Genomic DNA, 25047 nt, shown 5'->3' with positions numbered 1-25047 from the left:
CGTTAATGGGATTGATTTGACGACATCCAGTGAAATTGAAGTGCGCCAAATTAAAAAACAGAAATACTCATAATAAAAATGAATAAAACATTCAAGTGTTATACATCGAAATAAAGCTTACCTTCTTGTTAATCCAGCCGCTGTGTCAGATTTCAAAAAGGCTTTACGGCGAAAGCAGACCATACGATTATCTGAGGACAGCGCCCCGCATACAATCACATGAAAATCAGATTTCAACCAGGCAGGTGTGTGACAAAAGTCAGAAATAGTGATATAATTAATGCCTTACCTTTGAAGATCTTCTTCTGTTGGCACTCCAAAATGTAGATACTACAAAGTATCTAATAAGTTACCTGTAAACTTGGTCCAAACATTTCAAACAACGTTCTTAATCCAACCTCAGGTATCCTAAAACTTAAATAATTGATCAAATGTAAGACGGAATATACTGTGTTCAATACCGGATAAAAAACAATGTGAAGCGCATTCCAGTTCATGCGCACCAAACAGAAGAGTCCACTTGGCTTGACACTCACAAAGAACAGTCGTACTTCTTAATTTTTCAAAAGAAAAACATCAACCAATTTCTAAAGACTGTTGACATCTAGTGGAAGCCATAAGAACTGCAACCAGGTTCCTACTAAATAGAGCTTCCCATAAAAACCTAAAGGAAAACACATTGACCTCAATTTCTTTTTTTGTCCTCTGGGTTTCGCCTGCCAAATCACTTCTGTTATACTAAAATACATTATTTTAACAGTTTTAGAAACTTCAGAGTGTTTTCTTTCCAAATCTACCAATTATATGCATATCCTAGCTTCTGGGCCTGAGTAACAGGCAGTTTACTTTGGGCTAGCTTTTCATCCAAACTTGAAATTACTGTGCCCTATCCCTAAGAAGTCCAGATAAAAATATTTTGTAATTATTAGATGATGCTTACCCAGACACATGTCTAAATTGATGGGAAAATCAATGCTATAACCATCCCCCAGATGGGATGGTCACTATTGTCTTGACATGTTCATAAAATAGCAAGTTAGCCAAACAATTGAACCATAATACCAACCATGAAGTTTGAATCTGCAGGTAGCTAAAGCTAACCAACTAGGTTCAATTTTAGCCAGCTAGATAACATAACTAGCAATTAAAATGGCTTTCTGAGATGCTAATAGTATTACTACACAGATCCTCTACGTAATGTTAGCTCGTGAGCCCGCAAGCTAATGTTTGCTTGCTAGCCTACAGTACACCTTAACTTGCAATGAAAATGCCTTTCTGAGAAAATTAGAAACGTATAACATCTGAAAATGTGTCTAGACTCTTAACCATATATATGGGTGAACTCTTCACGGCATCGTAGCTACACCTTGTTTGGCTCATTGTTGTGTCAAGTCAACCGTGTGCAGAAAGTAACGTTCGTCCCATCACAACTTTTTCACACTGATCTTTGAGAGGAGTAGCAACATCTGCCGTATCATGGATTCAGAGCTATCTTTCTAATAGAACATTTAAAGTGTGGTGTACCGCAGGGTAGCACTCTAGACTCTCTACTATTTTTATGTTTACCTGCCATTGGAATTAAACAAAGCATGTGTGTCCATGCTTTGTTTAGTCTTAACAAAGAGTTGTGGTCTGTTTTGGAATGGGTGGCCTGTAATAAACTAGTCCCGAACTTCTCTAAAACTAACAGCATTGTATTTGGTACAACTCATTCCATAAATTCTAGACCTCAACTGAATCTGGTAATGAATGGTGTGGCTGTTGAAGTTGAGGAGACTAAATTACTTGGTGTTACCTTAGATTGTAAACTGTCATGGACAAAACATATAGATTCAATGGTTGTAAAGATGGGGAGAGGTCAGTGGTGGATAAAGTACCCAATTCTCATACTTGAGTAAAAGTATAGATACCTTAATGAAAGTTATTCAAGTAAAAGTGATTGTCAGCCAGTAAAAAACTACTTGAGTAAAAGTTTTAAAGTATTTGGTTTTAAATATACTTAAGTATCAAAAGTAAATGTAATTGCTCAAATATACAGAAGTATCAAAAGTAAAAGCAAAATTAGTAATAATTTAAAATTCCTTATATTAAGCAAAGCAGACAGCTTTTTTCTTGTTTTAAAAATGGACGAGTAGCCAGGGACACACTCCAACATTAGTGAGTCCACCAGCCCAGAGGCAGTAGGACAACAACCACCCGAGCCACTGACCCCACTGACCCCGTTACTTCACCCCACTATCATCCAGAAGGCGAGGTCAGTACAGCTCCATCAAAACTGGGACCAAAAGACTGAAAAACAGCTTCAATTTCAAGGCCATCAGACTGTTAAATAGCCATCACTAGCACAGATAAGCTGCTGCATACATAGACAGACTTGAAATCATTGGCCACTTTAATAAATGGAACACTAGTCACTTTAATAATGTCACTTTAATGTTTACATATCTTGCACTACTCATCTCGTATGTATATACAATATTATATACTATCTACTGTATCGTAGCCTATGCCGCTCTGACATTGCTTATCCATATATTTCCATTCCTTTACTTAGATTTGTGTATATTAGGTATTTGTTTTGAAATGGTTAGATATTATTTGTTACATTTCTGCACATCAGAATTATAAGCACAAGCATTGTTTCTCACCCGCAATAACATCTGCTAAACATACAGTATGTATGTGACCAATATAATTTGATTTGATGACCAAGTTTAATCTTAATAAGTGTATGAATTTGACCATTTCCTGTCCTGCTAAGCATTCAAAGTGTAAAGTGTTTTTGGTTGTCAGGGAAAATGTACGGAGTGAAAAGTACAATGTTTTTTTTAGGAATGTGGTGAAGTAGTAAAAGTTGTCAAAAATATAAATAGTTGAGTAAAGTACAGATACCCAAAAAACGACTTAAGTATTACTTTAAAGTTCTGCTTTGATGACACCACCAAGTCCTGCAGGCTCTAGTTATGTCTTATCTTGATTATTGTCCAGTCGTGTGGTTGAGTGCTGCAAGAAAAGACCTAGTTAAGCTGCAGCTGGCCCAGAACAGAACGCCACGTCTTGCTCTTCATTGTCATCAGAGGGCTAATAGAAATACTATGCACGCCAGTCTCTCTTGGCTAAGAGTTAAGGAGAGACAGACATGCCACCAGGGGTATTTTCACAGTACCCAAATACAGAACAAATTCATGAAAGTGTTTTGTATTATCTAGAGCCATTAGTGCATGGAACTTCCATCTCATAATGCTCAAATGAACAGCAAACCTGGTTTCACAAAACAGATAAAGAAACACCTCACGGCCCCATGCCTCTCCCCTATTTGACCTAGGTAGTTTGTGTGTATTTATTGATATGTAGGCCACATGTGCAATTTTTTAAAATGTCGTTTTGTCCTTGAGCTGTTATTGTCTATTAGTGTTCTGTATTATGTCATGTTTCATGTTTTATGTGGACCCCAGGAAGAGCACTGCTTTCGCAAACAGCTAATGGGGATTCTAATCAAATGAAATAAAAAAAATTAAAAGGCACATACATGAAAGTTCACCTGTTCCAGAATGCATTTTTGGGGGAATAACACGTTTTGATCAAATAAAAATAAAAGAAACATTCAAATGCCTCTCCAGTGAAGTAGTGACGTGCAATATTTGAAGCCCGAAACTTGCACTGCCAGTCAGGATAAGGACGAGTCTGTGACAGTAGGAGTGACATTCTTGGAGAAGGTGGAACCCTACCTTTTGGCTGATCCATTTGTGGTTTCACGGTGAGTACAAACGGAGTTGGGTGCTGTGGAATTGATGAAGGTAACCTGAAGTGGTCTTTTTATAATTGTTTGTGTTTCTGCTGGTCAGAGGGCAGAGGCGCTTCTCACCAAATTACTTGGGACAAGAGATGTGACTTGCTTTGCTCTCAAGAAAATGGTGCCATTGAAAGGAGTGATTATGGGGTAGCACTGAATGTGAAAGTGGACCAACTGAAAGGGAAAGATTCCTGGTGTTTTGTGATACTCGTCATTTGGTGCGATGCAGACAGGGTGGCATGAGTGGTGAAACAGAAGAGTCATTGTCTGTTCTTTTGAATTTTCATGATGAGTCTCTGCCCGACAAAGTGATGTTAGGATATTTCAGTTATCCCGTACAAGCTTATGTGCCAAATACATTATGCTGTTACAGGTGTCAAACCTATGGGCATGTAGCAGCAGTGTGTAGGAGGGAGGTTCCTAGGTGTGAAAAGTGTGCAGAAGGGCATGAGATAAAGGAATGTGTAGCATTGGGGGAAAATGTGGAATGTTTTAATTGTAGGGGTGTCCATGAGTCTGGGGATCAGAAGTGTCCGGTGTGAGAGAGGCAGTTGAAGTTACCAGGGTTAGTGTAGAGCAGAGGGTGTTGTATGCTGAGGCAGTAAAGAAAGTTGAGAAAGATGGGTCAAGGGGGCGGGATACTGAGAGGAGTCTTGTGAGTAGCAGATCTGTATCAACACAGAGGGATAGGCCAAAGAATGATATATGCTACAGTAAGATTGGCTTTTAGCATTCATAGCAATGGTTATCATCTGTCCCGCAGGGATGGAAAAGTCACAGACAATAGAGGCTGTGGTGGCAGCTGCAGAGAAATATTTGGGTGTACGAGATTTGAAGTCAGAAGAGTTACAGGGTGTGTTGAGTCGTGGTGTCCCGTCCTTTCGGAATGTAGGATTAGATAGGTTTAAATAGTGGAGTAGTGTGGTGGGGTATTAATGGGAGCAGGGTTAGATGGTATGGTATTAGGTAGTTATTGTCCAGTCTAGTCGGTGGTGGTAATGCAACATCTATTGGATGCCAACCACCGTTGAACCTCATCGAAGAAGTAGTGACGTGCGAAATACGCCGAGCTTCTTGAAACGGGTCACATATCACGGTGTCAAGAATTAACCCAACACATAAGTTGTAATATGGCTTTTTTTCCTGGCTTGGCTTCCCCATGATTTTACCCACGCACCCCTACTGCTGTCCTGTATAGGCTACCTGAACCTGTATGACATGAGCCGTCCTCATGATCTCTCCCAGCTTGGATAGAAAGTTGAGCGTAAAACCAGTCTATTAATGCTATATAATACAGTCAGTCCACCCTCAAAACACTAGCTTACTAGGGATTGTTTCATTATGCAGTGTACTATCTATTGCTATATATCGTGTTTAGCCACTAACTTCGTATCAACTTTAAACATCAAATAGGAAAATGAGGGAAAAAAAGTAGTCGGCTTGAGGATAAATTCACCCACTATTTATTGTTGAACTCTATCGTCGATAGATATGTGAAAAACACCTTGAGGATTGATTCTAAACATCGGTTTGTCATGTTTCTGTCGATATTATGGAGTTAATTGGGGAAAAAGTTTGCGTTTTAATGACTTAATTTTCGTTTTTTTTCTTACCCAAACGTGATGAAGAATGATGAAGAAAACGGACTGATTTGTCAACACAAATAATATTTTTTGTAAAAACTGAACATTTGCTATCTAACTGAGACTCTCCTCATTGAAAACATCTGAAGTTCTTCAAAGTTAAATGATTTTATTTGAATCCTTTTCTGTTTTTTGTGAAAATGTTACATGCTGAAAGCCAGGCATAAATCTTATGCTAGGCTATCAATACTGTTACACAAATGCTTGTTTAGCTATGGTTCAAAAGCATATTTTGAAAATCTGAGATGACAGTGTTGTTAACAAAAGGCTAAGCTTGAGAGCAAATAGATTAATTTCATTTCATTTGCGATTTTCCTGAATATTTAAGGTTGTGTTATGCTAATGAGCTTGCGGATAGATTTACACAATCCTGGATACAGGTTTTTTTTCGTAGCTAAACGTGACGCAGAAAACGGACCGATTTGTCAACACAAATAATATTTTTTGTAAAAACGGAACATTTGCTATCTAACTGAGTCTCCTCATTGAAAAAATCTGAAGTTCTTCAAAGGTAAATTATTTTATTTGAATCCTTTTCTGTTTTTTGTGAAAATGTTGCCTGCTGAATGCTAACGCTAAATGCTACGCTAGCAATCAATACTGTTACACAAATGCTTGTTTTGCAATGGTTGAGAAGCATATTTTGAAAATCTGAGATGACAGTGTTGTTAACAAAAGGCTAAGCTTGAGAGCAAATATATTACTTTCATTTAATTTGCGATTTTCATGAATAGTTAACGTTGCGTTATGGTAATGAGCTTGAGGCTGTAGTCACGATACCGGATCCGGGATGGCTCGACGCAAGAAGTTAACAATCAATTGTTCTGTGCTGTGTGCCAGGAAGCAAAAAATGTAATGTTGTTTTGGCTGGCTAGTTATGTCAGTGCCTGTAGAAAGCATGTCTTCTGTAAGCCTAACTTTAAAACTACTGCTTTGTTTCATGTCAGGTAGTTAGCTCAAACATTTGGTGTCCCATCCGGTTTGGCTGGCTAGATTTTACTAAGCTAGACCTATTCCCTGTCTCTGAGTTCATGTAACATGATTGGAGCTAGTTGGCAAATTTATAGCTAGTGCTTTTAGGGTGGTTAAGTTACTGTATGCTTTTTTTTGCCTAATTGTTAACTGGCTAGGTAGTCTCAATCTGGATGCATACTGTTACTTTAGGTACTGGGAGTCTTGTGAGTGAAAACATCAAAGGTAAACAATTTAATTTGATTGCTTTTCTGATTTTCGTGACCAAGCTTCCTGCTGCTAGCTGGACATAATACTATGCTAGGCTATCGATAAACTTACACAAATGCTTGCCTTGTTTTGGCTGTAAAGCATACTTTCAAAATCTGAGCTGACAGGGTGATTAACAAAAGGCTAAACTGTGTCTCACTATATTTCACTTGTGATTTCATGAATATTAATATTTTCTAGATTTTTTTTGTCCGTTGGGTTATGCTAATTAGTGTAGATTACCAGGAGCCAGTGATCCTGGTGACGAATATGTTGCCAGGGCCAGCTGACAGGTCACAGTGGTGGGTGGTATAAGGGGCTTTGGTAACAAAACGGATGGCACTGTGATAGACTGAATCCAGTTTGCTGAATAAAGTGTTGGAAGCTATTTTGTAGATAACATCGTCGAAGTCGAGGATCGATAGTAAAACTTGGAGTATCCTAGGGTAAGTTTGGCGGCGTGAGTGAAGGAGACTGTTGCGAAATAGAAAGCCGACTCTAGATTTGATTTTGGATTGGAGATGTTTAATATGAGTCTGGAAGGAGAGTTTACACTCTAGCCAGACACCTAGGTAGTTGTCCACATATTCTAGGTCAGAACCGTCCAGGGTAGTGATGCTAGTCGGGCGGGTGGGTGCGGGCAGAGAACGGTTGAAAAGCATGCATTTGGTTTTACTAGCGTTTAAGAGCAGTTGGAGGCCACGCAAGGAGTATTGTATGGCATTGAAGCTTGTATGGAGCTTAGTTAACACAGTGTCCAAAGAAGGGTCAGATGTATGTATACAGAATGATGTCGTCTGCGTAGAGGTGGATCAGGGAATCACCCGCAGCAAGAGTGACATCATTGATATATACAGAGAAAAGAGTCAGCCTGGGAATTGAAACCTGTGGTACCCCCATAGAGACTTTCAGAGATCCGGACAACAGGCCCTCCGATTTGACACACTGAACTCTGTGAAGTAGTTGGTGAACCAGGCGAGCAGTCATTTGAGAAACCAATGCTATTGTCTGCCGATAAGAACACAGTGATTGACAGAGTCGAAAGCCTTGGCCAGGTCGATGAAGACGGCTGCACAGTACTGTCTTTTATTGATGGTGGTTATGATATCGTTTAGTACCTTGAGTGTGGCTGAGGTGCACCTGTGACCAGCTCGGAAACCGGATTGCACAGCGGAGAAGGTACGGTGGGATTCAAAATGGTCAGTGATCTGTTTATTAACTTGGCTTTCGAAGACTTTAGAGAGGCAGGGCAGGATGGATATAGGTCTATAACAGTTTGGGTCTAGAGAGTCACCCCCTTTGAAGAGGGGGATGAGCGCGGCAGCTTAGCAATCTTTAGGGATCTCGGACGATACGAAAAAGAGGTTGAACAGACTGGTAATAGGGGTTGCAACAACGGCGGTGGATAATTTTAGAAAGAGGGTGTCCAGGTTGTCTAGCCCAGCTGATTTGTACGGGTCCAGGTTTTGCAGCTCTTTCAGAACATCTGCTATCTGGATTTGGGTGAAGGTGCTGGGGAGGCTCAGGCAAGTAGCTGCAGGGAGGGGCGGGCTGTTGGCCAGGGTTGGGGTAGCCAGGTGGAAAGCATGGCCAGCCGTAGAGAAATGCTTATTGAAATGTTCGATTATCAGTGCAGTGGGCACCTGGGAGGAGGTGCTCTTGTTCTCCATGGACTTTACAGTGTCCCAAAACTTTTTGGAGTTAGAGCTACAGGATTCAAATTTCTGTTTGAAAAAGCTAGCCTTTGCTTTCCTGACTGACTGCGTGCGTGTATTGGTTCCTGACTTCACTGAACAGTTGCATATCGCGGGGACTATTCGATGCTATTGCAGTCCGCCACAGGATGTTTTTGTGCTGTTCAAGGGCAGTCAGGTCTGGAGTGAACCAAGGGCTATATCTGTTCTTAGTTCTACATTTTTTGAAAGGCGCATGCTTATTTAAGATGGTGAAGAAATTACTTTTAAAGAAGGACCAGGCATCCTCGACTGACGGGATGAGGTCAATATCCTTCCAGGATACCCGGGCCAGGTCGATTAGAAAGGTCTGCTCGCAGAAGTGTTTTAGGGAGCGTTTGACAGTGATGAAGGGTGGTCGTTTGACCGTGGACCCATCGCGGATGCAGGCAATGAGGCAGTGATCGCTGAGATCCTGGTTGAAAACAGCAGAGGTGTATTTGGAGGGCTAATTGGTCATGATAATATCTATGAGGGTGCCGTGCCCGTGTTTACGGATTTGCGGTTGTACCTGGTGGGTTCCTTGATGATTTGTGTGAGATTGAGGGCATCTAGCTTAGACTGTAGGACTGCCGGGTGTTAAGCACATCGCAGTTTAGGTTGTCTAACAGAATGGACTCTGAAGATAGATGGTGTCCATGGCACAGCTGGGAGCTAAGGTGGGTTAGTCTTAAACTGACTTGCCTAGTGAAATAAAGGTACAATTTTTTAAAAGTATCCTGATTTTAAGCTAACAAGACTGCACCATTTTGTTTTTTTTATTGATGGATAGCCAGAGGCACACCAACATCTTTACAAACTGAGAATTTGTGTTTAGTGAGTCCGCCACATCAGAAGCAGTACTGTGGAAATTAAAATGGTTTATGAATTACTTTTTGGAAGGTTACTGTCAAAATGATTTATATAAAAATTAAATACACATCGATGACAGGCGCATGGGCCCCCAGAGCTCTTATAATTCTCAAATTCAATGTTCAAAAGTTCAATCTCATCACGGACAAATTTAGCATCTTATCTAATTAGCAACATTTCAACTGCTTGCTACATTTTAGCTAGTTTTCAAACACTAGCATGCTAGCTAAACCTTCCCCTAACCCTAACCTCAACCCTTTTAGTTAACTCTAACCTTAACCCTTAATCCTTAACCTAGTATTCAAATCAAATTGTATTTGCCACACATACACATAGTTAGAAGATGTTAATTGCGAGTGTAGCGAAATGCTTGTGCTTCTAGTTCCGACAGTGCAGCAATATCTAACAAGTAATCTTACAATTCCCCAAACACTAACTAATACACACAAATCTAAAGTGGTGAATGAGAATATGTACATATACTGTAAGTATATGGATGAGCAATGGCAGAGCTGCGTAGGCAAGGCGCAATAGATGGTATAAAATGCAGTATAAACATTTGATTTGAGTCATGTAAGATATGTAAACATTATTAAAGTGGTATTATTTAGAGGCATTGTATAAAGTGACTAGTGATCCATTTATTAAAGTGGCCAGTAACTGGGTCTCAATGTATGCAGAAGATTTACTGAGTTTGTGATTGCTGTTTAGCAGTCTGATGGCCTTGAGATAGAAGCTGTTTTTTAGTCTCTCGGTCCCATCTTTGATGCACCTGTACTGACCTCACCTTCTGCTGCATTGTCGGAACTAGAAGCACAAGCATTTCGCTACACTCGCACTAACAATCTGCTAACCATGTGTATGTGACAAATTAAATTTGATTTGATTGGATGGTAATGGGGTGAACAGGCCGTGGCTCAGTTGGTTGATGTTCTTGATGATCTTTTTGGTCTTCCTGTGACATCGAGTGCTGTAGGTGTCATGGAGGGCAGGTAGTTTGCCCCCGGTGATGCGTTGTGCAGACCACACCACTCTCTGGAGAGCCTTGCAGTTGAAGGCAGTGCAGTACCAGGCTGTGATACAGCCTGACAGGATGCTCTCGATTGTGCATCTTTAAAAGTTTGTCAGGGTTTTGGTGACAAGCCAAATTTCTTCGCCACACTGTCTGTGTGAGTGGAACATTTCAGTTTGTCTGTGATGTGTATGCTGAGGAACTTATAACTTTACACCTTCTCCACTGCTGTCCCTTCAATGTGGATAGGGGGTGTTCCCTCTGCTGTTTCCTAAAGTCCACGATCAGTGCGAGGCCCTTGCAGTGTTGAGGGTCAGCCAAGTGGCGATGTTGTGTCCTACCTTCACCACCTGGTGGTGGCCCGTCAGAAAGCCAAGGACCCAATTGCACAGGGCGGGGCTGAGATCCAGATCTATGCTCGCTTCGAGGCAAATAGCACTGAAACATGCATGAGAGAACCAGCTGTTCCAGAAGACTGTGTGATCATGCTCTCCGCAGCCGATGTGAATAAGACCTTTAAACAGGTTAACATTCACAAGGCCTCAGGGCCAGACAGATTACCAGGACGTGTACTGCGAGCATGCGCTGACCAACTGGCAAGTGTCTTCACTGACATTTTCAACCTGTCCGAGTCAAATCAAATCAAATCCAATCAAATTGTATTTGTCACATACAGATGGTTAGCAGATGTTAATGCGAGTGTAGCGAAATGCTTGTGCTTCTAGTTCCGACAATGCAGTAATAACCAACAAGTAATCTAACTAACAATTCCAAAACTACTGTCTTATACACACAAGTGTAAGGGGATAAAGAATATGTACATAAAGATATATGAATGAGTGATGGTACAGAGCGTCATAAGCAAGATACAGTAGATGGTATCGAGTACAGTATATACATATGAGATGAGTATGTAAACAAAGTGGCATAGTTAAAGTGGCTAGTGATACATGTATTACATAAAGATGCAGTAGATGATAGTCTCGTCGTTGTTGGTAATCAAGCCTACCACTGTGTCGTCCGCAAACTTGATGATTGAGTTGGAGGCGTGTGTGGCCACGCAGTCGTAGGTGAACAGGGAGTACAGGAGAGGGCTCAGAACGCACCCTTGTGGGGCCCCAGTGTTGAGGATCAGCGGGGTGGAGATGTTGTTGCCTACCCTCACCACCTGGGGGGCGGCCCGTCAGGAAGTCCAGTACACAGTTGCACAGGGCGGGGTCGAGACCCAGGGTCTCGAGCTTGATGACGAGCTTGGAGGGTACTATGGTGTTAAATGCCGAGTTGTAGTCGATGAACAGCATTCTCACATAGGTATTCCTCTTGTCCAGATGGGTTAGGGCAGTGTGCAGTGTGGTTGAGATTGCATCGTCTGTGGACCTATTTGGGCGGTAAGCAAATTGGAGTGGGTCTACGGTGTCAGGTAGGGTGGAGGTGATATGGTCCTTGACTAGTCTCTCAAAGCACTTCATGATGATGGAAGTGAGTGCTACGGGGCGGAAGTCGTTTAGCTCAGTTACCTTAGCTTTCTTGGGAACAGGAACAATGGTGGCCCTCTTGAAGCATGTTGGAATACCAACATGTTTTAAGCAGACCACTATACTGCCTGTGCCCAAGAACACTAATACCAACATGTCTTAAGCAGACCACTATACTGCCTGTGGCCAAGAACACTAAGGGTAACCTACCTAAATCACTTCCAGCCCGTAGCACTCGCGTCTGTTGCCATGAAGTGCTTTGAAAGGCTGGTCATGGCTCACATCAACACCATCTCAGAAACCCTAGACCCACTCAAATGTGCATACTGCCCCAACAGATCCACAGATGATGAAATATCTACTGCACTCCACACTGCCCTTTTCCACCTGGACAAAAGGAACACCTATGTGAGAATGTTATTCATTGACAGCTCAGTGTTCAACACTGTAGTGCCCTCAAAGCTCATCAATAAGCTAAGGACCCTGGGACTAAACACCTCCCTCTGCAACTGGATCCTGGACTTCCTGATGGGCCGGCCCCAAGTGGTAAGGGTAGGTAACAACACATTCACCACGCTGATCCTCAACACAGGGGCATGCTCAGTCCCCTCCTGTACTCCCTGTTCACTCATGACTGCACGGCCAGGCACGACTCCAACACCATCATTACATTTTCAGATGACACAACAGTGGTAGGCCTGATTACCGACAGCCTATAGGGAGGAGGTCGCGTGGTGCCAGGACAACAACCTCTCCCTCAATGTTGTCATGACAAAGGAGAGGATTGTAGACTACAGGAAAAAGAGGACTGAGCATGCCCCCATTCTCATCGCAGGGCTGCAGTGGAGTAGGTTGACAACAAACTAACATGGTCAAAGCACAGCAAGGCAGTCGTGAAGAGGGCACGAAAAAACCTATTCCCATTCAGGAGACTGAAAATATTTGGCATGGGTCATCAGATCCTCAATAGTTTCTACAGCTGCACCATTGAGAGCATCCTGATTGGCTGCATCACTGCCTGGTATGGCAACTGCTCTGCCTCCGACTGCAAGGCACTACAGAGGGTGGTGGGAACGGCCCAGTAAATCACTGGGGCCAAGCTTCCTGCCATCCAGGACCTCTATACCAGGCATTGTCAGAGGAATGCCCTAAGAATTGTCAAAGACTCCAGCAACCCTAGTCGTAGACTGTTCGCTCTGCTACCACATGGCAAGCGGTAACGGAGCATCAGGTCTCGGTCCAAGAGGCTTCTAAACAGCTTCTACCCCGAAGCCATAAGACTCCTGAACATCTAATATTTGCATTGCCTCCCCCCCTTTAGCTCTCTTTACACCACTGCTACTCTCTGTTGTTGTTATCAATCCATAGTCACTTTAATAACTCAACTAACCGGTTTTCCCGCACATTGACTCTGTACCCCCCGTATATAGTCTCACTATTGTTATTTTACTGCTGCTCTTTAATTACTTGTTACATTTATCCCTTATTCTTATACTTATTTTTTTAAACTGCATTGTTGGTTAGGGGCTCATAAGTAAGCATTTCACTGTCGTATTCTGCGCATGTGACTAATACGATTTGATTTGTTGGGGCGGTATGCAAACTGAAGTGGGTCCTGGGTGACCGGTAAGGTGGAGGTGATATGATCCTTGACTAGTCTCTCTTAGCACTTCATGATGACAGAAGTGAGTGCTACGGGGCAGTAGTCATTTAGTTCAGTTACCTTTGCCTTCTTGGGTACAGGAACAATGATAGCCATCTTGAAGCATTTTGGATCAACAGACTGGGATAGGGAGCGATTGAATATGTTCATAAACACACCAGCCAGCTGGTCTGGGCATGCTCTGAGGACACGGCTAGGGATGTCGTCTGGGCCAGCAGCCTTGCGAGGGTTTACACGTTTAAAAGTTTTACTTACGTCAGGCACGGAGAAGGAGATGGGGGAGCAGTCCTTGTTTAGCGGGCCATAATAGTGGCACTGTATTATCCTCAAAGCTTGCAAAGAAGGTGTTTAGTTTGTCTGGAAGCGTGAAGTCGGTGTCCGTGACGTGGCTGGTTTTTCTTTTTGCAGTCTGTGATTTCCTGTAGACCCTGCCACATGCGTCTCGTGTCTGAGCCGTTGAATTGCGACTCCACCTTCTCCCTGTACCAGCATTTCTCTTGTTTGATTGTGGAGAGAATAACTACACTGTTTATATTAAGTCATATTCCCAGATCTCTTTCCTTGGTTATATGCGGTGGATCGCGCTTTTAGTTTTGAGTGAATCCATCCACGGTTTCTGGTTAGGGTAGGTTTTAATAGTCACAGTGGGTACGACATCTCCAATGCACTTTATAAACCCACTCATTCAGTCAGCTTATAGGTCGATGTTGTTCTCTGAGGCTAACCGGAACATATTCCAGTCAGCGTGATCAAAACGATCTTGAAGCGTGGCTTCCGTTTGGTCGGACCAGTGTTGAATGGTTCTCATCACTGGTACATCATGTTTGAGTTTCTGCCTATAAGACCTCGGATCATTACTGTTCTGTTATTATATTCTTTAATATTACATTTTGGGGTTGTGTCCACATACAATTGTCTCATGGTCGTGTTTCCACACATTTTAAGATGTTTGATTGCCTTGCTCAGGGCTGCATGCCAAGAATTTGAGAAGATCAACCTTGATTTCTTCCGTCTTAGTTTATTACAGCTGTTTACAGTATATGTTACAGCTGGTTTGCACTTGGCTAGATGTAGCTAGATGTTTTTGAATGTAAGCAAAGCCTACCTCGCTTGTTTTCTGTCTGAATAGTTATCTCTTGCTTGTGTAAGTTTAGGTACTAGTTTTCCTGTCCTTCCTCCTGTCCTTTTTGATTGTCCTTTTTTATGTGTTAGCTAGCTAGGTTTTTAAGCTAACAGCAGGTAGCCAGTAGCTAGAAACTCTTAGCAACTCCATAGAAATGTGTATGCAACTGTAAGCTTGTTAGCTATCCAGTTGACTTATCTGGATAAAAGTTGTCTTCTGATGTTGTATTCTTAGTCCTTCTTTATCTTTCACTCTCTTGTTTTTCTCAAATGTACTCTTCCTCAAAATAATTTGAAATATGATATCTAATACTAGATATTAGGAGCTCATCATTTTACCAGCTGCTCTTGGAACTTGGAACAATAACTCAGAACTGATGTTTTGAAATGATCTGATGATCTGAAATACACTTCTCAAAAAAATAAAGGGAACACTAAAATAACACATCCTAAATCTGAATGATATGTTCTTATGAAATACTTTTTTCTTTACATAATTGAATGTGCTGACAAAATCACACCAAAATGATCAATGGAAATCAAATTTATCGACCCATGGAGGTCTGGATTTGGAGTGACACTCAAAATTAAAGTGGAAAACCACACTACAGGCTGATCCAACTTTGGATGTAATGTCCTTAAAACAAGTCAAAATGAGGCTCAGTAGTGTGTGTGTGGCCTCCACGTGCCTGTATGATCTCCCTACAACGCATGGGCATGCTCCTGATGAGGTGGCGGATGGTCTCCTGAGGGATCTCCTCCCAGACCTGGACTAAAGCATCCGCCAACTCCTGGACAGTCTGTGGTGCAACGTGGCGTTGGTGGATGGAGCGAGACATTATTTCCCAGATGTGCTCAATTGGATTCAGGTCTGGGGAACGGGCGGGCCAGTCCATAGCATCAATGCCTTCCTCTTGCAGGAACTGCTGACACACTCCAGCCACATGAGGTCTAGCATTGTCTTGCATTAGGAGGAACCCAGGGCCAACCGCACCAGCATATGGTCTCACAAGGGGTCAGAGGATCTCATCTCGGTACCTAATGGCAGTCAGGCTACCTCTGGTGAGCACATGGAGGGCTGTGCGGCCCCCCAAAGAAATGCCACCCCACACCATGACTGACCCACTGCCAAACCGGTCATGCTGGAGGATGTTGCAGGCACCAGAACATTCTCCACAGCGTCTCCAGACTCTGTCACGTGCTCAGTGTGAACCTGCTTTCATCTGTGAAGAGCACAGGGCGCCAGTGGCGAATTTGCCAATCTTGGTGTTCTCTGGCAAATGCCAAACGTCCTGCATGGTGTTGGGCTGTAAAGCACAACCCCCACCTGTGGACGTCGGGCCCTCATACCACCCTGATGGAGTCTGTTTCTGACCATTTGATCAGACACATTCACATTTGTGGCCTGCTGGAGGTAATTTTGCAGGGCTCTGGCAGTGCTCCTCCTGCTCCTCCTTGCACAAAGGCGGAGGTAGCGGTCCTGCTGCTGGGTTGTTGCCCTCCTACGGCCTCCTCCATGTCTATTTATTTACGGATATCGGTGGTAATGAAATATCCCTGTAAAGTCGTGATTTTTCAGTGATATCTTTGACTTTTATTTGGGGGGGGAAAACAATCAATTGGGGAAGAAGAACTTTCCTCACTCAGAATGCATTTCCACGTGAACTTAATTTCTGACAAAATATTCAACCACGAATCGTAACAATCATTTCCTGACCCCAACCATCACATTAGGCCTGTAAATAATAGTCATTGTATTAATTGAGTCTCTCTTTCCACAGTTCTCTGTGCTTCCCAGCAAACAGTCCAGTCTGAGATTCAGCAGGTGAAAGGCATCGTGGGACCGTCTTTCTCTTTTCAAGAGAGGGTGATCAAGTCTGGCAATTTACTTTATGGAGACCTTGGCAGTATTGCAAATGTGTACCCTGGTAAAGAAGGCAACATCACCCTTGAGAAGAGATTTGAAAACCGCCTCCACTTGAACAATGTTACAAGATACTTCACTCTGTCAGACCTTCAGATAGACGATGCTGGGGTTTATACTGTGGAGAATACAGACGAAGAGAAAAAAACAACAACATTTGAGCTCACTGTATACAGTAAGTGTTTGTGTTCTGTATATTACAAAAACATTTAATATAGGTTCTGATTTCAATTTATTTATTTTTTTCTTCCAGATGTTGTTTCCAAACCTCAGGTGACAGAGTGTGACAGCAGCTCCTGTAGTGTGGTGTGTTCTGTGGACAATGAAAAAGAGGTGACCTTGACCCTGTACAGGGGAGAGGAAATACTAAACCAGACCAGCAGTCCTGACCTCACCACCGATCTATCTCTCCGTTTGGAGGTAGAGGTAAAGAACTACAACTCCACCTACAGCTGTGTGTCTTCCAACCCTGTCAGCAATGAGACAGTTCTTGTCCCAAAATGTTGCAGTGAAGATGGTCATCCTAATGATGCTGGTAAGAGACATTTTGAATTAAAACCATCCAGAAAATAGCATTTACCAAGTCAAACTGAAGTGTAGTTGAACTCATTCACTTAGGAAAATAAGGACAATAATTTCCTTGTGTTTTATTTCAGACAGTGATGGGATGACTCTGGGTATGGTTATTGCTGTAATCTGCATTTTGGTTGCCTCTGGGCTGGTTGGACTTGCAATCTATCTAAGGAAGAGGGGAAATGAACACTCACAAGGCAGGTATTTACAATCATGGGTAGTGTTTTTGGAAAAGGTGTGAAATGCATGTAAAATCAAGTGTAATCTTCCACACTTCCTCTGCTTGGTCAGACAGTGTCATTATCCCAGACAACTTCTCTAAATGTTGAAAAAGCAGAAGGCACACACACTCTCTGACAATGATTACTTTAATAGCTTGGCTTATCTGACACCAAAATGACTGCAACCACAGAGATCAGTACTCAATAGTAACAAAAGTCCTGAGTGTTTACAGAACCTGTCCAGGGGGGTGGGCGTTTGTATGTCTGTCAGTTAGTCGCATGCTTCTGCCAGTTAGTCGCACCTGATCTTAGTCCTATATTTACTTTCCTTTATGTGTCTTCATAGATTCATCCGAAAGAGTGCAAGTTGACATTGAGTATGCAACGATAATTCCTAAAAAAACGAACAGATAACCAGGTTAGTAAAAAACCTACAGGCTGATTGACAATACAGCAGCTTTATCAGCCCTCATGTCACCAACTGTAGGCTTTAGCTCTGTGCCAGTGGGTTAATATGTGGTCTTGAGTTGCACAGACCACCGGAGGTTGATACCCGGCCTGATGTCGTTATGATATGGTTTGGTTGCACAATGAGAAGCCACACAGCACATACTGGAGTGCCAGTTCTAGGTCCAAAATACTTCTTAACAGCTTCTACCCCCAAGCCATGAGACTTCTGAACAGCTAATCAAATGGCGACCCAGACTATTTGCATTAACACCCCCCTTTTACGCTGCTACTACTCTCTGTTTATCTATGCATAGTCACTTTAACTACGTATATATACACACATACTACCTCAATCCTCGACTTACCGGTGCCCCCGCACATTGACTCTGTACCGGTACCCCCTGTATATAGCCCCACTATTGTTATTTTACTGCTGCTCTTTAATCTTTTGCAACTTTTTTTTTTTACTTTAAGAAAAAAAAGTATTAACTGCATTGTTGGTTAAGGGCTTGTACAGTAAGTAAGTATTTCACTGTAAGGTCTACTACACCTGTCGTATTCAGTACATGTGACAATTAACATTTGACTTGATTAGTAATTCCTTTGATCACCTGTGTCTTTTACAGTATTTGCAAAGTCTGTGGACTTTTAAAGTTAGGCTTTGTGGTTCCTCCCACTAGTTTTAGGAAAGGTTCTAGATGTGTTGTGTTGACTGTTGAGTTCCCTACTGCAGAACAATGAGAGTAGACAAGAGATCGTCAGGCTTGTCCTGTTTCCTTCCTCTGGCACAAAGTTTATAATAAAGAAGCATACAATCCTCTTTTATTTGTTTTCCCTCCCCTTTTATCTCTCCTCTCTCTGTCCTTCCCTCCCCTACCTCCCTCTCTGTCCTTCCCTCCCCTACCTCCCTCTCTGTCCTTCCCTCCCCTACCTCCCTCTCTGTCCTTCCCTCCCCTACCTCCCTCTCCCTGCCTAGGAGGAGCGAACAGATATACCGGAATTGGAGTCACACAGAACAGATATACCAGAATTGGAGTGAAGCATGAAGGAGAAAAACGGGAAGTCAATGAGAGGCCGAAATGATAACTCACATTCTGTAGAGCATAAAAGAGGACGTTGAAACAAAATGAAAGTTAAAAAAATATTCATGCTAACAACCTTTTAGAGGCACTGTTGTTATGGGAGAAAAATCCCCTGGAACTGTTGTGCTGATATAATTTCAGGCTTCATTTGTAGGTCATTCTCACAGACCTTCTGTCAAATAGGGGCCTCGGTTACATCCACTGATACAGACCAATTCAATAATTATGCATTGAGTTTAGCATGATCAGGATAATCCGTCTTTTAAATGCCTTTTGTCCCAAATCCCAATGTATAAGTTAAATTAAATGGAAAATATATTTTAATACAATTCACTAGTGTGTTTGCTATGCTACTGCTGTGCCAAAGCTTCCTTTCAGTACTGTCTGTTCTGTTGTTTAAAATATAGGTGCCTCCCCTGTATCGTTTTATAGCTGGTCATCGTTTAGCTTGCCAGTGCAGCTGTGTACATAATATAAAAATAACAGGTGTTTGAGATAAAGCCACCTACTCCTTAGAAGCAATGGCTGTTAGGCTGCTTTAGAAACAAAACGGTCCATAGATACACGTTTTCCTTTCAACATTTAGGTTGAGGGGTGGCCAGCTCTAGGAAGAGTCTTGGTGGTTCCAAACTTTTTCCATTTAAGAATGCTTGAGGCCACTGTGTTCTTGGGGACCTTCAATGCTGCACCCTTCCCCAAATCTGTGCCCCGACAATCCTGTCTAGGAGCTCTATGGACAATTGCTTCGACCTCCTGGTTTGGTTTTTGCTTTGACATGCAATGTCAACTATGGGATCATATAAAGACAGGTGTGTGTGTGCCTTTCCAAATCATGTCCAATCATATGAATGTACCACAGGTGGACTCCAATCAAGTTGTAGCAACATCTAAAGGATGATCAATGAAAACAGGATGCACCTGAGCTCAATTTCAAGTCTCATAGCAAAGGGTCTGAATACTTATGCAATTAAGGTACCTGTAAATACATTTGCAAAAAAAAAGTATACTTTAAATATTGTTGTAACAAATGTATACATTTTATTTAAAAAAATGTAGTTTGTTACATTTGACAGTGAAACCTAGCAGTACTACTTATTTCTTTGAAAGTGAGGCGGATGTGCTGCATAGCATGTTGAGGAAGGTGCTGATGACTATTTTTGACCACTCATGCAGGAGTAATATCATTTGGGGATTTATTTAAATGTGTCTATGGTTTCTGCAGCACTCTTAGCACCCCGACTTCTCGTGGTGATGCATTATGACTGTTTTCAATTCATCAAAGTTGTAAATGTGCCTTTCCTTATGTAAACAAACTATAAAAAGTAATGGCTTCAGCCAGGAGAAAAAGATAAAAGATAATGCGGCCATTTTCAAAGTTATTTGGTGGTGCAACAAGTCATGCATGCTAATCTGCATCTGGGTCTTAGCCAAAGCAGTGATAACCGACCCGGAAGGACAGGTGTTAAATCAAAAACGTGAATAGCCTGCGGCACTCCAGGATCATGGTTGCCTAACCCCTGGTGTAGTGATTATGTCCCAACTCTGGTGATTTTGCAGTTATACTATAATTGCTGTATTCAAAATAACCATTATTACAAATACTGTAACTGCTGTTTTACAATTGTAATTAAATTACAAGTTGATGTCATAGCCAATGCTTTGTTTCAATTCTCAGTTTTACTGTTACAATTGCCAGCTGTAGAAACCACCCTCAAATGTTGCAACTTTTTTTCCTCCTCAAATCGCTGTCTGTGTGTTATCTATCCTCTATTATAATCCCTATGGCTGTGCTGAGAAGTATGTTTATTCTAAATTAACAGGACTTTGGTATGTGTGGGTGAGATACATAATGATATTTAGGCTTATACCATATGCGTCCTTTATTATCAAGTGCCTGAAGTATGTACTCGAGGCTAGCGTCCTTGTGCTGAAGAACATGCAACACTAGGGAGGCTATCACCACAATGTTCATCGTCACATCACCAATTTGCATAGTTCATTTGCTTAGAGAAAGTGGAAAGTCTCGTTACACTCCTAGGCCTTACCCACCCACGTATAAAAGCCTTCCTTTTCCCAGTGCAATTTCACTTTTAGAAATCCAAAGACCCCTATCAGGTCTACATTGATCTGACAACTGTTAGAATAAGAGAGTCAGGAGTAGACCTTTAGCATTACTGAGAACTATTCTGTTCGTTACAGTGAAAAGTATTCATTGCAGTGGAAATGTATTTCACCACATGGGCCTGAAGACTGTGGGGCTGCTCGTCAGTGTGGTCAAGCCACTGACGTGACAGAAAAAGGCAGACCACACGTAACAGACTGATGGGAAAGGAAACGAGTGATCACAAGCAGAGACAGTCACATATTCAGACAAATGTAAACAGTTCACTATTGGATGACAAATACATTGTTGGTAGGGTGTGCATGACTTCGCTTCTATTCACCTGTAGAACTAATACTGAAAAGTTGCGCCTGTACAAGCCCAATAATATGCTGTTGGGCCTATGAGTCAATAAACTAGTAACCTGGGTAACCTAATGCCTAATTGAGCCCACCTGCCACCTACATTAAGACTGTCTCCTCAGAGGATGTGACACTGAAACATTTGTTCTACCTTACTCAAGGCCTAAAACCAGTAGGGGTCCTGCAAATTCAGAAAGAAAAAAGTAATGCACTGGGCCTTTAATAGTCCTGCATTAGCGGATCGAAAAAAACATCCCTCGCCGTCAGCAAAAAAAAATCACACCACACCCAAACTACTTCCTGCGGCTGTGTCAAACATTTACATCTTTTGCAGTTGAGTTTTTAATTTAGGAGAAAAAAAAATGTATGCATTCTTGACAGTGGTGTAAAGTACTTAGTGGGGCAAAAAAGTATTTAGTCAGCCACCAATTGTGCAAGTTCTCCCACTTAAGATGAGAGGCCTGTGATTTTCATCATAGGTACACTTCAACTATGATAGACAAAATGAGGGGGAAAAAAATCCAGAAAATCACATTGTAGGATTTTTTATGAATTTATTTGCAAATTATGGTGGAAAATAAGTATTTGGTCAATAACAAGTTTCTCAATACTTTTATATACCCTTTGTTGGCAATGCTCTTCCTCTCTGGTGGTCGAAGACGCCAGACTGCCTTCGCCTCGTACACCTGTCACCACTGTTACGCGCACCTGTGCTTCATCACCGGTCACCATCACGCGCAGCAGCGCATCATTGGACTCACCTGGACTCCTTTAAATTTGTTGATTGCCCCTCTGTCGCCGTCTTTGGTTAGATCCCGGTGTCGGCATTAAGGTTGTGTTCCTGTCCAGACGCTGTCCTGTTCCATGTCCGTGGTTAATTAAATGTTCACTCCCTGTGCCTGCTTCTCATCTCCAGCGTCGTGCTTACAGCTCTGATATTTTCCTTTGTAACTGGTGTTTCTCTACAGCCAAGGTGTTGTAACGGGTTTGTAGCTGGGCTCTGTTTCTAGTCATTGTGTTTAAAAAAAGGCCTGTTACTGGTTGAAAGAAGTCTCCAGCTGGTCTCTCTCCTTAGTCAGGTTTTCGTAACTAGTTCTTCCTTCTCTGAAGTATGGTTGGCCGTTAGAGAGAGTCCTGGACAGTTGATTGTAGTGATCATCATCTGTGATGGAACAGAGAACAAATGTATCATTTTGTTTCTTTACACACACACTGACGCTAACGCACACAAACATACACTCACACCCTACCACCCGTGATTTTTGAATACTCAGTGTACAGAGAGACTTATGACTGATCAGTATCAGAAGACACAGCAGTCCCAGAGAAACTGAGGCCAGTCTGTAAGGCTGACAGTTCTGATTCTCATGCTTCAGTCCTGCAGGTGTAGAGAAACCACCAGGCGGTGTCAGAGGAAGGCCCTGAAAGTTGTCAAAGACCCCAGCCACCCCAGTCATAGACTGTTCTCTCTACTACCGCATGGCAAGCGGTACTGGAGTGCCAAGTCTAGGACAAAAAGGCTTCTCAACAGTTTTTACCCCCAAGCCATAAGACTCCTGAACAGGTAACCAACTGGTTACCCGGACTATTTGCATTGTGTGCCCCCCAACCCCTCTTTTACGCTGCTGCTACTCTCGGTTTATCTTATATGCATAGTCACTTTCACTATACATTCATGTACCTACTACCTCAATTGGCCCGACCAACCAGTGCTCCCGCACATTGGCTAACCGGGCTATCTACATTGTGTTCCACCACCCGCCAACCCCTCTTTACGCTACTGCTACTCTCTGTTCATCATATATGCATAGTCACTTAAACCATACCCACATGTACATACTACCTCAATAAGCCTGACTAACCGGTGTCTGTATATAGCCTTGCTACTCTTATTTTCAAATGTCTTTTTACTGTTTTATTTCTATCGAATGTCGTCGTACCCAGTCAATTGGCACCAAGTTTGCCTTGTTAATTCTCTTAAATTAATAATAATAATATAATAAATTAAATACATGACTGTTTTCTAATTAGCTATGATTGTTGTTTGTAATGTCCGATACAACATAGTTTGTTGATATCAACCTACTGCTACTCTTCCTGGGGTCCAGTCACGATTGCGCATTTACATTTTTTTTTTTAAACAGTACATAACATATTACAAACTACAATACAAAAAACAACAATACAGTAATTTAACAATATTAAAATGAAAATAAAATACACAAGCTGATAAATGAGGCTCTCATTTTTGCAACCAAATGTGATAGCATGGACATGGCAAATTATACAAACGTTTTAATTTTAACTCACAATAATGTTGTAACGGTATTCGTCGTCTGAAGATGAGGAAGAGGAATCAGACCGAAGCGCAGAGTGGTAAGTGTTCATGCTTTATTTAAAACTGACCACTATAACAAAATTAACAAAGAGCATAACCCAAACAGTCCTGTAAGGTACTAAACAGAAATGAACTACCCACAAAAACATTATGGTTGGTTCCCAATGTATGGTTCCCAATCAGAGACAACGATAGACAGCTGTCCCTGATTGAGAACCCTACCCGGCCAAATCAAAGAAATACAAAAACATAGAAAAAAGAACATAGAAATCCCACCCAAATCACACCCTGACCAAACCAAAATAGAGACATGAAAAGCTCTACGGTCAGGGCGTGACAAATGTTATAATAATGGCACATTGGCACAAAAATGTGTGACCACAGTCTAAGGCATAGAACATTTTGGTTGCACATGATTTAAGATACACAATTCACAGGACACTGTCTCAGAGCGAAACACTGTGCATTATGTACAGTATACTGAAGTATAAAAACATTCAACCACTAGATGGAGGAAAAGGATTTGAAGAGAAGGCCAACGTTCTTTCTAAACAACGCTTGAAATTGAATAGGATTTTTAAATTAAAAAAAATCAAATTTGAAATCTATAGCTAACTGGCATGCAAAGTGACAGGACAAAAGGTCACACACACTTAAACTCACTGAATAGAGAATCCACCAACCAATTACAGTTGTCTCTCCTATTTGACCCTAGAAGTAGGCTACATTAAAACCACAACATGGAGTTGTGTTTCTGGAGAAATGTCTCTGGAGAAATGTTTCCACTCTCAAACTCATAGAGGCAGCTATGGATTCAAGGAATGACAGTTTACTCCTTCAGTTTTGCTCCTTCATTCTGCTTCAACATCCCTGCTGGCAGCCATGCAATGTAACTGGAGTGAATCATTAACTGATGTCAGGTTAGGGTTGTCTCTACGCGACTCCAATTCTGGTATACATGTTCGCTCCTCTTCGGCACGGAGTGTGAGGGAGGTAGGGGAGGAAAGGACAGAGCAAGAAGGGACAGAGAGAGGGGAGATTAAAGGGGCAGGAAAGCAACAAAAATCAAACGTTTTTATGCTTCTTTATTAGAAACTTTGTGCCAGAGGAAGAGAGCAGGACCACGGCGGATGCTCTCCTGTCTATTCTCAATGTTCTGCAGTAGGGAACTCAGTCAACACAACACATCTAGGATCTTTCCTAAGGTAGTGGGAGGAACCACGAAGCCTAACTTTAAAAGTCCACAGACTTTGCAAATACTGTAAAAGACACAGGTGAACAAAGGTATTACTATATACTATATGTGCTGTGTGATTTATCATTGTGCAACCCAACCATATCACATAGGAAAAACTGGTTCCATTGACATCAGGCCTGGTATCAAACTCAGGTGGTCTGTGCAACTCAAGACCACATTAACCCACTGACACAGAGCTAAAGCCTACAGTTGTAGACATGGGGGCTGCTGAAGCTGTTCTATTG

General features: G+C 42.0%; 1 protein-coding gene across 5 annotated transcripts in view; it reads left to right on the top strand.

Annotated features, from left to right (window-relative positions):
- The window catches only part of LOC118395375 (SLAM family member 5-like), a 261843-nt gene extending 239718 nt beyond the window's left edge, over positions 1-22125 (top strand). For 2 of the 5 annotated variants that reach the window (XM_052464435.1, XM_035789131.1), the window contains exons 2-5: positions 16296-16613; positions 16692-16973; positions 17095-17212; positions 18659-19093. In XM_052464435.1, coding sequence (XP_052320395.1) covers positions 16296-16613; positions 16692-16973; positions 17095-17212; positions 18659-18728 — 788 coding nt within the window. In that variant the 3' untranslated portion in view covers positions 18729-19093. Of the gene's footprint in view, positions 1-16295; positions 16614-16691; positions 16974-17094; positions 17213-17578; positions 17651-18658; positions 19094-22059 lie in introns of those variants that run through there. The other 3 variants (XM_035789132.1, XM_035789134.1, XR_008065530.1) reach the window with 3 other exon arrangements.
- The last annotated feature ends 2922 nt before the right edge of the window (positions 22126-25047 follow it).

Source organism: Oncorhynchus keta, chromosome 16, assembly GCF_023373465.1.
Source record: "Oncorhynchus keta strain PuntledgeMale-10-30-2019 chromosome 16, Oket_V2, whole genome shotgun sequence".
In the NCBI taxonomy this organism is placed as follows: domain Eukaryota; kingdom Metazoa; phylum Chordata; class Actinopteri; order Salmoniformes; family Salmonidae; genus Oncorhynchus; species Oncorhynchus keta.
Note: the sequence above shows the minus strand (reverse complement) of the source record. Positions and strands in the feature narration are given on the sequence as shown.